The sequence below is a fragment of the Sander lucioperca genome, chromosome 6 (genome assembly GCF_008315115.2).
Source record: "Sander lucioperca isolate FBNREF2018 chromosome 6, SLUC_FBN_1.2, whole genome shotgun sequence".
In the NCBI taxonomy this organism is placed as follows: domain Eukaryota; kingdom Metazoa; phylum Chordata; class Actinopteri; order Perciformes; family Percidae; genus Sander; species Sander lucioperca.
Genome location: NC_050178.1, coordinates 20,158,848 through 20,174,322, shown reverse-complemented (window position 1 = coordinate 20,174,322; position 15,475 = coordinate 20,158,848). Strand labels below are relative to the sequence as shown.

The following is a 15,475-nucleotide window of genomic DNA, read 5'->3' as shown; positions in this document are numbered from 1 at the left end:
GTTATGTGTTAGGTGACCTAGGTTTACTTATTATATATTTAAGTACTTTAAAACGTTAATATATTGGTAAATTTAAATAATTTTCAATTAAAAAAAAAAAAATCCATAAAAGAGCATTTCTTTGATGTCATTTTTCAGTTTTTCAAGAATCGGTTTAGGAATCAGTTAGGAATGGGAATCATTTTAAAAGTACCGGTTCGGCATCGGAATCATAAAAATTCAAACGGTACCCAACCCTACTCGAAAACAAGAACGGCCTTGAGTAACATTAACGTTACTACAGCACTGTTACACTAAATCAAGTTACTGAATTCATTTTTTAATATAAAGCTATACATGCAGATATTGTATCAGCTAGTATTAGATTATTTTCAAATAAACTGAACGCTCACTAACCTTAACGTTACTTGGGTTACTTAACTAAATGCTAGCGAACCAAAGCATCATCATTGCTAGCAGGAGAACAAATGTAACTGACCATTAACGTAAACTTAATAAAGTTACTGAAACAAACAACAAATAGCTTTTGATAACAACAAAAAGATGCATTTACCTCTGTGTTTTTTTAAATTCGATGGTAAATTCTTGAAAGCCAGCAGTTCATGTTGTTTCGGTTGGCACAATTTGCAGCACATTATAACAATGTATATTCCCATCCAATTAGATTGAATTCGGTATTGATGACGCGAAAAATAATAACGGTAACACAACTGAAATTATTTGAAACTAAAGTAACGAGCCAATTTTGTAAAATGTAAGGAGTAGAAAGTACCGATATTCGTGTTGAAATTTAAGGAGTAAAAGTAAAAAGTCGGCACAAAAATAAATAGTAAAGTGAAGTAAAAATATCTTAAGTATTTGTACTTCGTTACTTCCCATCTCTGCTGTCATGTGAGCCGTCGTTACGCGACCGGGCAGGAAGATCTAATTTGTTTGTTTTTTTGTAGGGATTTAGGCGAGGGAGTCCCTACCGTGGGCTGCACCCGGACCCTTTAGAGGGTGCTGGCCTGTGGAGGGGGCTGCCTCACATCCCACCTTGAAAAAAAAGGTCCCAACCCCACAGGAGGGGGCCTACTCGCTGTAGGTTACAGTGACAGTTTGGATGCATTTTCAATTTGGTCATTTCCTTATTTGTCCATTCATCTCAGCCCCACTTGTGTTCACCCTTCTCCACTGGGACTCCACGTCCATCTACCTTAGTCTCAGGAGCCAATGAATGGAACTTGTTGAAGCACTTTCCACCAAGCCGTCAGAAGCCGTGTTTCTTAATGACTCAGCTAATGAATGGGAGATCTGAAATGAGCAAATCCTGGCTAAAAGGCCCATTGGGGATACATCACTTAACACAACAACGATGAATGTCTCCACCTTATTTAATGTCAGGTGACCATTAAAACACTGCCACCATACCCCTAACCAGTACATCTGTGATTGTTATGCCTCTCATTCCAAAACATTTAAAATGCTGATTATCAAAGCCTACACTCTTTTGGTTTCAGGCTTTCCAACAGATTTTGGAACCTGGCTGCAGGGATTTGTTCCCATTCAGCCCCAAGAGCATTAGTGAGGCTGGTTACCGATGTTGGGAGTTAAGGCCTGGCTCGCAGTCCGCTTTCCAGTTCATTTTGGATGGGGTTGAGGTGGGAGATCAGTGCAGGCCAGTTGAAGGTATTTTAAAACCCTAAAAAGATGTGGGGCTTTTGTGGCCGGGTTGACTCAGTGGGTAGAGCAGGCGCACATATACTTAGAGGTTTATGCCTCGACACAGAGGTCCAGGGTTCGAATCTGACCTGTGATGATTTCCTGCATGTCTTCCCCCTCTCTCTCCCCTTTCTCACTTAAGCTGTCCTGTCAATTAAAGGCAGAAAAGCCCCAAAAAAATAATAATTAAAAAAAAAAGATTTGGGGCTTTTGAGAAAACATTTAAGGCTGGAGCCCCAGAAATCCCCCACCACTCCGCCCCTGATTCAGACAAAATGCCAATATAAAAATGTTGTGATGATCCTATCCTTCCAACTTCTAACTTCAACTCTACATTCACACATGACCTGAACCTTCAGAAACGCAGTGTCTCCAATAACATATGAATGTGGAAATCTCTCTCTCTCTCTCTCTCTCATACTATTGTCAACACCGTTCTGTCTCTTTTTCACATGCGACACTTTCTCTGCTGCACACATTCACATATGCGCACTATCACGCACGCACGTGCACACTGTAGCTGACCAACATCATCACTGTCTGCCTCCTCTCTGTGTTCATGCTGCAGGACCAACACGCAGCCTCTCTTGTTCTTTCTCTCTCACTCGCACAAGTACGCACGCACACGCGCGCCCTGACCTGCCAGCATCAGTAGCCTCGCGCAATCTCTGCTGAAACGGCGGAACAAACCCGTGGTGACATGTGTGCGCACAAGCGCGCGGGTCCAACAGACCAAGCTTGTACACACGCGCGCGCGCGCACACACACACACACACACACACACGCACACACACACACACACACACACACACACACACACACACAATTAGCAAAGCTGCAGGTGCTTCTCAATCAGCCCACATGCGCAGAAGACGCTCGCGAGCGCACGCGACCACTTCCAGTGATCCAGAAAACTCTAAAAACACACGAAGCAGAAGCCGTAAAGATTCAAAGTGTCCCCTGGAACAAACTGCTCACATTTCGGCACACATTTTTAAGCAGTAAGAAACCCACATTAGCGCGAAAACACACACTCGAGCGCACTCACGTGCTAGCGAGAGCAAAACACACAAACGCACATGAATTTGTTTTGCCTTCCTACCTTCCTCGTGCATCCGCTGCAGACAGAAAGTGAGGTTCCTCCGCCAGCCCGGCATGTTCATGAGGGAGAGGAGGGAGAGGAGGACAGGTCTAGAGGGTGAGGGTGGTGATGATGAAGAGGAGTGCTGATGGTGATAGATCCTGTCCGGTCTAGGTGATGACACGCAGGCGACAGCAGCAAATATAATGATTCCCCCTGTTTTTTCTTCTTCTTCTTCTTCTTCTTCTTCTCTTCTGCTCTTCTTCTTCGTCTTCGTTGTTGCTTCTCTGTGGTCCTCTCCCGGTGTGGCTATCGATACACGGCAATTAGCGGCTGCTCTCTCCGGTAACAACCCCGCTGACGGTCCGTGTGACAGTCGGTCCCGCTGCGGCACCAATGCTCTCTCTCTCTCTCTCTCTCTTACTCTCTCACTCTCTGCAAACAGAGTCCAGTCACCTCTCTCTCTCTCTCTCTCTCTCTCTCTCTCTCTCTCTCTCTCTCTCTCTTTCATTCTTCCTTTCTGTCTCTCTATAGGCTATCTGCTTCTCTCTCCCCCCTGATTTCCCTCCATCGCTTTGTCTCTATTTTCTTTCATTTACTCTGTCTCTCCTTGTCCCTTACTATTTTGTCCTCCTTGCTCCACTCTCTGTATCCACTCATCTTTCCATATCTGAGTTCATTCTCAGTTCAAAAGTTTTAATTTTTTTATTTGCTTATCAAGAAAAAAACAATGTATTTCCAAGGCAATTTAGCCTTGTGCTTTTATCAATATTTAACAAGTAATTTCTGCATTTATAAGTACACTACAAAGGCTATTTACAGAGGCTTTATACAAATAGGCATGCGTTGAGCCAATATGTACATGGATACACACATATGCTTTAACAAGCAGCAGCAGCTGCTGGGCCATTCTCATTTTGTGCTACCAAATATTGTTCAAAGCCACAGAACTTTCTGTCTTTTCATTCTTGTGGAGATCCCACAGTTTAGCAGTGGTGTTCAAGACATGCAGAATATTTAGATAGAATGGTGCATTCATGACCGTAAGAACGAGATCCAGGGTACAAGTGGCCAAAATGGGTTTCCTTAGGAGTGTGGCTGACGTCTCCCTTAGAGATAGGGTGAGAAGCTCAGTCATCCGTGAGGAACTCGGAGTAGAGCCGCTACTCCTTTGCGTGGAAAGGAGCCAGTTGAGGTGGTTTGGGCATCTGGTAAGGATGCCCCCTGGGCGCCTCCCTAGGGAGGTGTTCCAGGCATGTCCAGCTGAGAGGAGGCCTCTGGAAGACCCAGGACTAGGTGGAGGGATTATATCCCCCCTGGCCTGGGAACGCCTCGGGATCCCCCAGTCGGAGCTGGTTAATGTTAGCCTCGTCCTACCAGACTCTCGTACATTTCATTTGTACAGAGAGTCTGGCCACTCTCCATTGACAAGTGTTAACTTCCTTGAAAGCGGGTACTCTATTGAAGTTTAAAACTATTGGATCTGCCCAGAGCTACTCTGGATCTGCCATAACCAATCGCTAACGTTAGCTAACGCCAACTCCTTCACCACTAACGGAGCGAGCTAGAAAATCAAACTTTTCCCGAACTCCGTGGGGAGGAGGGCCACAACATCATAGCCACCAAGATTGTTCTTACTCGGGCTTAAACTTCTGGACATTCGGCAGCGTTGCCACAACGGACCGAATGGCTTCGCTCGCATCTTTCCCCGCCGCCATTACGGAGCTACATCTCAAACTAGCGCACGACCTATGATCAGTATTGAACACAATGTGTGTATGTTTACCTGATGAGTAACCTGATGGATTGCTTCGCATTTGCTCGGCATATCCATCTGGGAACTTTCCTTTGGAGATTTTTTGGTAAGGGGCGAAAATACTGGTTAGCTGATTGGATAAACCATCTGTCTATCACCACCTATGTGAACCAATCAGATCAACGAAGCTAGCTAAGTTAGTGTAGCTAGCGTTAGTTTGGCTTCAAGGACCTTGCAGTTCTTCTAATGCCATCGTTTAACATACAATTAAGTTAGGTAACGTAGCTAACGTTAACGTTTTTAAACTTACCATTTGTATGTGACATGAATCTCATCAAAGACAATCCCCACCAAGTTTTCATGGTACACTTCTGAAGAAGAGCAAAAACATCTTTTCCTCCGAGAAAAGCCTCCAGTGCCGTTTTTTGCTCTTCTTTCAATGAAGGAATACTTTCTAATTCGGATCAAACTTGCGCGATAGCTATGCTCATCTCATCTGTAGAAGCCGCCATGTTGTTTAGACTGAACAGTCTAAACAACTGTTGCGTCACACCTAAACCCGCCTCAAAACCAACGCTAATTGATCGGTCGTTTGGCAAACGGCTCCAAATTTTCTCTATCTCAAGATGCCAGACTGATCTGCGAGTGGAAAACTGGAGCTCGCGAGATCAGGACGGTCTCACGAGGCTACCTGATGAGCAGGTGGCACCGGAAAGGCAAAAGAGTTTAAGATTAACAACATTGTGTACATGGTACATCCAAAAATTTGCTATTATGAAAAAAGTGTTTGCCATTGGATGCAAATGCTTCATTTTGAAGGAGATATGAGGCATTTTGTGTGCAGTGTGGGAATTGTAGAGTTTAGAAAAAAGGAGACCGTTTTGAAAACGTGTGTAAGCAGTTGTAAAAAACTGTAGTTTAGTAAGTCTTCACTTAAAGCCATGCTCTCTTTTGATAAACTGTATATTAATTATATTTCTTATGTGCATTATATTTACAATAAAAATGTAATTAAACCAAACTGAAGATCAGTCTCCTCTCTGTGTCTTCTATCCAATGAGAATAGAATAGAATGACATGAATAAAAAAAAATAAAAAAAAGTCTCCTATAAAATTACTGTTTTTCATTTTTACAATGAAGTTGTTCTGCATACTTCAACTGTTACTGGAGTTTTTCCTCTTAAGAGTTTTTCTCTTCTGCGTGCATCTTGGAAGTAGGTGAAGTCCCTACTCTGCTTATTTTTTGATCTGTTGTGGTTTTGGTGTATCAGCCGCAATAATGCATTTGTCCACAGTACCTGTTGTTCACTTAGCCTTTTAGTTGTGGCATTACTCCTGTCATTTATCACAAATGCAAATCTACAAACCTTAATATAGCATTTTTTAGTGCCTTGCTTGTGTAAACCAATAATGTCTGTTAGAAACAGATTTGCCCTGTTAAATTTATATTTAAAACTTTTGAATTTAAAATTACGTCCTCCTATGCCCTACAGTGCTCTGCTACGCTCTGGTTTGTTTTCAACCAACTTCAGATAAAAAAAAAAATATATATGTTCTACTTTCTTCAGCAGCTGGTGACTGACTTGCAGAGCTACCGAGTTGGCAATGGCTCTCTGTGGTTTCACCACTGCAAGTGGCACTTTTCAAAGCATGCAGTAATTTCAACTGTTGTTAATAAAAGAATGATATATTAGTGATGCTTTAGTCTATATCCTTGACGTTCCACTTCCAGGATTGCTCCAGTGCCGCAGGAAATTCCACCGGATGCATGTATTTTCCATTTCCTTCCGCTTTCTTTGTGTTGGAATTTTAAACTCCGGTGGATTTATGAGGACTATGGTGAACTGCTCCTCAGACCTCGGCAGGGTAAATTGAGACAGCTGGCTAGACTATCTGTACAATCTGAGTTTTCTCTTGCACGACTATTTTGAGGCGGATCTGTGAAGAGTTTAGCACCTCCCATGACGATTCTGATTGGTTTAAAGAAATGTCATTAAACCAGAGCACACTTTCCTCCCATGCCCGAATGCTATGTGGAGTAGCGAGACCCTCCTTCAGTGCGCTTTGGAGGAGGGTCTGGCAAAGCGAGACTAGTGATGCTTTAACCTTTCTATTCCATTTGGTATTCAAAAGCAGTCAAGTAAGTGAGGGCGTTTTCACACCTGTAGTTCGTTTGCTTTGGTCTGAATCAGTTGGTGAGTTAGTAAACTTGGAGCGATTTGCCCTCGGTCGGTTTGGTTTGGTTTGGTTTCACACCTGGAAAAATACAAGCGTACAAAAATGCGTCATTACAAATCAGGCAAGAACGTCCAGCCCTCTTATTGGTTATCTTATCTTATCTTATTGGTCCTGTGTTCTGGTCTAGTGGTCAAACCAGCTCACATCAGACATTGTTTCGCAAGAGACGTTACTACATCTGCTCTGGTCACCGAGACTTCGCTCTGCTCTGCCGGCGTCTGTCTCCAATTTTAGCGGCACGGAGATACGAGTGACGGACGGCAAGCTTGACTGTAGTCTATTTCTGTGATAGAAACACTGCAAGCTGCTACAGTTTGCTGCTATGCTGCATCGCAGATTGCTAAACACACCTGACTACAGGAGACTTGTGCAACAGTGGAGCTTGTATAGCATATAGTTGGTGCGGTTCGAGTACGGATCACGTTCTCACCACAAACGAACCGCTCCAGAGTTCGATTGAAAGTGTACCGAGACCACCTCATCAAGCAGGTCTCAGTACGCTTGTTTGGTCCGTTTTTAGTGAGCACCAGAGTTCGAATGCCCGGTTCTCACCTGCCCAAACGAACCGCACCAGCGGGGCAAACAAACTCTAGTTCGATTCAACCGAACTAAAGGCTGTCGGTGTGAAAACGCCCTGAGTTTGTGGGAATGCAACAAAAATCCACTGTCATGTTTTTCTGCATAAGTGGACGAGAACCCTGGAACTTTTGGGAGTGAGAACCCTGAAACGTTTGAGAGTGACAACCCTGGAACATTTGGGAGTGACAACCCTGGAACTGTTGGGAGTGACAACCCTGGAATGTTTGGGTGTGACAACCCTGGAACATGTGGGAGTGGACTATAATTTGGACTTGACTAGATAGATAATATGATGGACAATGGCCACATGTCTAAACTGGGACCAATGGCCATGGGACTGACTCATCTACTTTCCTATTGTTTTCACCATTAATATGGGCTATGGTGCAAATGCAGTGCCCTATTTTGTTTCGTTACAAATGTCACATTTTCCTTTACATTCTTTTACTTTACCGGTCTCGTAGCACTACTGTCTGTTCATTGTTTGTTTAAGGGCGCTTTTACACCTGCCTCGTTTAGTTTGGTTGACTCACACTAGAGTTTGTTTTCCCCCTTGGTGCGGTTTGTTTGGGCAGGTGAGAACGCGGGAATCGCACTCGGATGCGCACCAAAAGCAGACCAAACAAGTGTACCGAGACCACCTCATCAAGCAGGTCTCGGTATGCTTGTTTTGTCTGCATTTGGTGCGCACCCGAGTGCGATTCCCTTTCAAACAAACTCTGGAGAGGTTTGTTCGTGGTGAGGACGTGATCCTACCTCGAACCGCACCAACCATGTTTACTGTTTAGCACTGTGGCCTCACAGCAAGAAGGTTCTGTGTTCAAATCCAGGTCGTTCCGGGCCTTTCTGTGTGGAGTTTGTATGTTCTCCCCATGTTTGCGTGGGTTTCCTCACCATCAAAAAATATGTACTAGGTTCTCCAGTTAGTGCCTTGATAAGGCACTGGCTCAGATCTGGAGTTGGTCCCCAGACGCTGTAAATGGCTGCACACTGCTCCCTTGAGGGATGGGTTAAATGCAGAGAATGAATTTCGCTACATATATGTGTATGTGACAATAAAGTACATTTACCTTTACCTTAGTCAGGTGTGTTTTGCAATCTTGGATGCGGCAGAGCAGCAAAATGTAGCAGCTTGCAGTGTTTCTCCTTAACAGAAATAGACTGCAGTCAAGCTCGCTGTCTGTCACTCGACTCTCCGTGGTCAAACCAGCCGCCGCTAAAGTTGGAGCCAGACACCGGCAGAGCAGAGTGAAGTCTACGTCTGCTCGCGAAACAATGTGCGATTATTTAAATGAAATGAGCCGGTTTGACCATGGAGTTGCAAAAAATATACACTAGTCCACACAGGACCTTCTTCACGTATTTACTTTCTTGCCTCCGCCCCAGATCCAACCAACAATAGGAGTGACCGTCCTTGCGTGATTTGTAATGACTCATTTTGGTACTCTTGTATTATTCCAGGTGTGAAACGGAACACAACCAAGGGGCTCCAAGTTTACAAACTCACCAAGTGATTTGGACCAAAGCAAACGAACAACATTGCCATCCATAAGGCCTTGCTGCTAGCATTGTTAACAATAGCCTATACCAAACAATGAGATGAGGCCACTGTCGAGCTACTGATAAACTGAATAGACATGTCTCTGGAACAGGAACTCCGAGGTTAATTGTAAAGACTCTCTTGTCTCACAGCAAACAATAGAAAGTTACCAACGTAATTTAAATGAAAAGAAAACAGAAAAGTTTAGCAATTTTAGAAAGAAAAGTTATCTTATTTCCAGTGTTGCTAATAAAATGTGCTACCTTTGCTCGCTGTTTTCGTCTCCCTGTTGCTGTCTATGTATATTTAAGTCTCTGCTGTGTTCGTCTTGATGTAATGTAAAGTCCAAGTGCTTGGAAGCACCAAGTAAGTGGATGAAAAGCATAATCAGTACGAACTGCTATTTCCAACAGCAATATTACATCTTTAAACTCAACTAAACAGTTCTTGTTTAGAAACTGTTTATAAAGTACATGATGATGTATCCCACAACTACAATATGTGGGATTGTGTACTAGTGAACGCTGTTTTTAATCTGCAATTACCAGCAGAAGAAGAGAGTGTTCCACCCCCCCATCTGTGATGTCACACAGATGTATGCAGAAGCTCCACAGAGACTGAAGGAGGGAACATGAAGTAGATGAGTGTGACAGTGCAGCTAGGGAAGGTGACTTTCCTGAGGATGTGGACACGCAGTTTTTGAATGACTGCTTTTTTTCTTCTGCTTATTACATTTTTTAAAGGCAAACAGAACATAGTCTATATCCACAATGATCCACTTCCAGGATTGCTCCGGTGCCGCAGGAAATTCCGCCAGATGTCACTCTTTTTGGCCGGATGTCCGTTATGAGGACTTATGGTTAACTTCTCCTCAGATCTCTGCAGGGTAAATCCAGACAGCTAGCTAGACTATCTGTCCAATCTGAGTTTTCTGTTGCACGATTAAAACAACTTTTGAACATACACATGTACCACCCAAACAAGTTCCTTCCTGAGGCTATTTTGTAGAGGCACCATTGCTCCATAAGGTGCTTAGCGCCATCCAAGACGATTGTGATTGGTTTAAAGAAATGCCAATAAACTACAGCATGTTTTTCCTCCCCCGCAGTACTGTGGAGGAAGTTCTAGCAATGTGAGACTAAACAGAACATAATAATCAGTCCCAAACTTTGGTCCAGACTGAAGATTCTCAACTCCTGAATGTATTGGTGTGATATTTGGTACACATATTCATGTTCTCCTCTAAGAACTTGAAAACCTCTTAACTTTTCTTCAAGCGCCAGCATCAACATTTTAATTTCTCCAGTACTTATTTATGACTAAATAACTGCAAAACTAGCTTTTAAACAACGTGTAAACCAGCACTGGACATTACAAACCTTCACTTAAGTGCATTCGAAAGGAATCTTCTTAAGCAGCATCAGGGGCAATTGCAGGGGGGGGGGGGCAGAACAACAAAATGTACTTTTGCTAAATATAACACATCACATTCATTATTAATTTCACTTTTTTTTTTATTTTCAACAAATTGTGTATCCAAATACAGTAAACATTTTCTATAGGCTCTTAAAGGGTAACTACTGTTTTTTTCCAACCTGGGCCCCATTTCCCCATGCATTTGTGTCTAATAGGCTGATGTGACCAAAAATGAAGTATTGAGTGAGATCTCAATGACGGGCCGGCGCGAACCGAGCTACAATGTAACCTAATGGGGCAATTGTGGAACCATGTTTTTTGTCCAATAAAAGTGACTTTTTTTTTTTTTTTGGTACTGACAGGCTCAGATTTTTACTAAAAGTCTCTGACAACATTATCCATCTCAGGATGTGACTTTTAGTCCGAGGACAGCGGTGTGGAGCGAGGAACGCGAGACGAGAAAAAGGCATTCAGGTATAGTCTGTTGTTTCGTAGTAGGCTACAAAAGATTTTCAATGTAATGGCTCAACATTTAAATAATTTCGACAGTGTGGATGAGGTCGTTATAATTGGATAGCCGCCCTGATTCATTTGAGCCAGAGTATAGAGTATGGATAAAGTATACGGATAAAGAGCGGGCGAGGGGAGAGGGAGAGAGAGAGAGGCTGCAGCTGCGTGCACTGCTTCACCCTCCAACTCCCGCTGCCTCTCGTTCTCTCGTTGAAATCTTCCCGTCGACCATGCAACTTTTGGGCATTTCATGGCCTTTATTTCTACAGGACAGCTGAAGACATGAAAGGAGAGAGAGTGAGGGGGAAGACTTGCAGCAAAGGGCCGCAGGGCAGAGTCGAACCTGTGGCCACTGCTTTGAGGAGTAAACCTCTATATATGGGCCCCTGCTCTACCAGGTGAGCTACCCAGACGCCCTGGGTTAATTTTGTTTTGATTAAAACTTTTCTCGCTTTTCTCAACATTTTTGTCACTTTTTACCAAGTTTTTTTTCACTTTTTCCGATATTTGCTGATTTTTTTTCCTGCGTTTTTCTGTTAACGTTTTTTTTTTCTTTTTTCCCAATATTTTTGAAGCTTTTTCCAACATTTTTGTTGCCTTTTTTCAACGTTCTTTTATCAATTATTTTCTTCAAATGCTATGAAATTGAATAAAACTGAAAGTAGTGAAATGATTAATTTGGTTAAAAGAAACCCAAATTTTTGATACAGAAACTTTTTTGAAAATTGGTCAAATCTTAAATGAAAAGCTTAATGTTAAATCGAAATGTAAAAGGTTAATCGTAAAATGTCAATGTCAAATGTAAAACATAAAATTCAAAAGATAAAAAATAAAATAAAATAAAAAATATTTTTCCATTTGAGATTTTAATTTAAGTATTTCCATTTAAGCTTTTACATTTCACATTTAATTATGGCATGATTTTTCCTAGTAGCGTAGTAAAATAATACTATTTTTAATTAAAATAATACTATTTTTAATTTGATCTTGCTTCGTTTTCTCTTTGGACTTTCAATTTGAATTATGAATAAATATTCCCTCCATACATCTGTCTAATAGACACAAATGCGTGGGGAACTGGGGCCCAGGTTTGAAAAAAAACGGTAGTTACCCTTTAAGGCAAAAATTTGGATAGTCATCATGGAAACATGAATTGGTCATGTGACAAGGGCTGGGAAGATTTTTTTTCACAGAACCGTATACAAATAAGGTGCAATACACGTCCAATAAACATGCCTCAAACTTCAACAAAGAAAACCTTGCTGTACACAGTTTTCAGATAATAGGAAACCGAATAAAATAAAGTGCAATAAACAATTTATTTCTTACAGCAGCAAGTGCTCTACAGCGAGGTCAATACTACTTCTAAACTGGCCTCAAAATTTAAACAAAGTACACATTGTCATACACTGTGTGTTTAAAGTATATATCCGTTTATGCAATGGAAAGGCAGCGATTGGCAGAACAGGCAGACAGGCAATGTTTCTATTAACTTGAAACAGAATTATAATGATGGACCGGCTGATATCCAACTTAATAATATAATGTTTAGTTTAGTTTATTGGTTTACATATATGCAAATATTACAGATTAATATACACATAATCAATAAAAGATGTGATGGAGAGATGCAAAAAACCTCAGAGGGGACTAATTTGGGCACTCTCAATGTATACAGTAATCCAATTAAAATAGAAAGAAACTAAAATACTGAAGAGAAATGAAGAGAGAGAGAGAAAGAGAGAGAGAGAGAGAGAGAGAGAGAGAGAGAGAGAGAGAGAGAGAGAGAGAGAAAAGCATAAACTAAAATGACACACAATATCAAATCAACAGCATAAATATGAAAGGTAAAGTGATATTAGGAGTTACATGGGTTGTTTACAAAGACATTCCATAGGGATAACACTGCACTGACAAAAAGAAACCTTTAACAGCTTTCTTAAACTGTTTTTTCTTAACAGATAGGAGGCCTTAGTTTGTAGTTATATTTCCAGTGATATGATTATGAAATTGGTAACAGTGAAAAAAAGGAGTTCTTTATAGAATGAAAGAAGTATCTTATTCAGAGATCTGTATACAAATGAAGCAATCTGTAGCTGATTGACTTGATAAACAGTAAAGATGCCAGAAACAGAACTTGAGAAGTATGATTTTTGTGCACACAGTAGATGATTCATAATGCCCTTTTCTGAAGATGAAAAGGTAAAGGTCAACTATACAGCTTTACTGACTGGGACAACTTCTTGTACAGTTATGGTTCCTAGATAATGAGGTGATTTTAACTGTGTCACACTAGGGGTGCATGATATATCGACTCAAGATCGTTATCGTGATATATATATATATATATATATAAAGTGTCGCGATAAGTATGCAATATTTTGTTTATATTGTGGAGTGCTGCGTCCCGTCTGTTGGCTGTGTGGCTTAGTTGTGTTCGATTTAGATCCCGCTTGAAACGCTATAATGATCATCATTTCATTGGCCGGTTACCGTGCCACTTGCACATGTTAGTACACGTCAGCGGAGTGACAGTGTAAGTGATCTATGTACTGAATTGGGTCCAGTAGAAAGAGCAACGAGCCGGAACCGTGCCATCATGGTCCAAATACAGGTCCTCACCACTCTGGGGGCAACCGGGTGTTTGCAGAGGGAAATGGCAGACAGCTAAGTGTTTTATGTAAATATTATATATAATCTTCAACTTTATCGCTAAGGCTTGTTTGGATATAATATATAGTTCTGTTAAATCTTATCATATAGGTCTGGTATATCGAAGCTGTTTCCGAGTGCCGTAATGCCTGCCGTTTTGGACGGTATTATTAATATAGGTAGTCTATATATCAGGTTTCCCTACATTGTGCGAGAACAGGCCGAAATTATAATTCAGTTTGCAGCAATTCCTGAACGTCTCAGAAGTTTTTTGCTTTCCCCCGCCAGTCATCATGATTCGGCATAAAGAACTGCCAGGCCATTAACATACTGATCAGCATTCACAAGGTGCTTTGCATTGACTATTTATGGTTAAAAATAGGCGTGTACAGGGTGGGATAAGAGGCGGATTCACGTACGCACACTTGTGGGAAATCTGTGATTTATAAAGGGAACATTGCTTACAGATGTGCGTACGCATGGTTTTATAAATCAGATTTTTTTTACAGGTACACTTTTAGTAAGAATCCTACGCACAGTTTTATAAATGAGACCCCAGTTCTGTAGACACGGTCGTTATTTATTTATTCATGTTGTGCCAGTCCAATATGACTGTCAGTTGAAATTAACCTTGTGTTGTTATGATCTATTTATATGCATTTTCCCATAACTTTTGTAATTTTACATATGTTTAAAAATATCAATTAATATCTATATTGCAATATTCATAATCAATATCGTAAAATCACATTTCGTCAACCCTATGCTACACACACACACACACACACACACACACACACACACACACACACACACACACACACACACACACACAACCTCACAGACATTGTTCAAACTTGGAGGGCTGTTTGGTGGAGGAGTGGGACCTCTTGTGGTTCTTCAATAGAGGTGCAGTGCAATTTGTCCCTCTGCAATGTACTGTAACTAAAGTCACTGATCCATGGGCACCCGAATTACAAACTGCTGACGTCATCAAATTAACACACACACACACACACACACACACACACACACACACACACACACACACACACACACACACACACACACACACACACACACACAAAAACACCTCATCCTTACTGCAGTGTGCACTCTAAACACATGATTTCATAACCACAAATCCTTATCTACTCTACTCTCTCTCGCTCTCTCTTTCTCTCTCTCTCACACACACACACACACACACACACACACACACACACACACACACACACACACACACACACACACACACACACACACAGCAGTACTCTCTCACAAACATGTGCACACAGTATGTTCTCTCTTTCTTAAATGGACAAAATGGACACATATTGCTCTGATACAGATAATTGCAGTGAAAGGACCTGCTGACACAATACAACACATAAGGTAAATAAGTAGAGAAAAATATACAGGTCAGCAGATGTTCTGAAGTTTAGAGAGCTGCAGCAGAGATGCAGTGTGGGCAAAAATACACAAAGAACTAATGGTACCGGGGATTGTTTCTACTCACAACAGCTGCAGCACTGTGATAAACTGGATTAGAAGGACACCAAACGAGAAGAGTTCTCTTGGTTGGGAAGTATTTTGCAACTGGATGGCTTTTTGAACCATGAAACTTGCTTACAAACAAATCTGTTTGTCACAGTGGCCTCTATCTATCTATCTATCTATCTATCTATCTATCTATCTATCTATCTATCTATCTATCTATCTATCTATCTATCTATCTATCTTTCTATGAGGGTGGAAGAGAATAGTTTGGCAGCTATACACATTACTTTGGACGAGCAGGGTTCTATTTTTTCTGTGGAATATAAGAAAGCATCTTTAGTTGATCTGCTTGGTAGCTTATGCCCTTTCTAGCTCATCAAATGTACTTGCTCGGACATAGCCATAGGCCTAACCCCATGGACATTTTTACACAAAAAGTTGGACAGTCAATATTTCTGGGGAGGAAAGACAGTGCTTCAGCTTTAGTTGTTCCTTTGCGGCA

At 41.5% G+C, this 15,475-nt stretch overlaps 1 protein-coding gene across 3 annotated transcripts in view; it reads right to left on the bottom strand.

Moving 5' to 3' along the window:
* LOC116034505 (glutamate receptor-interacting protein 2-like) overlaps nt 1-3,205 on the bottom strand; it is a 379,804-nt gene extending 376,599 nt beyond the window's left edge. For all 3 annotated transcript variants that reach the window (XM_031277187.2, XM_036002038.1, XM_036002034.1), the window contains exon 1: nt 2,804-3,205. In XM_031277187.2, the coding sequence (XP_031133047.1) occupies nt 2,804-2,864 (61 nt within the window). In that variant the 5' untranslated portion in view covers nt 2,865-3,205. The remainder of the gene's footprint in view (nt 1-2,803) is intronic.
* Between the last annotated feature and the right edge of the window lie 12,270 nt (nt 3,206-15,475).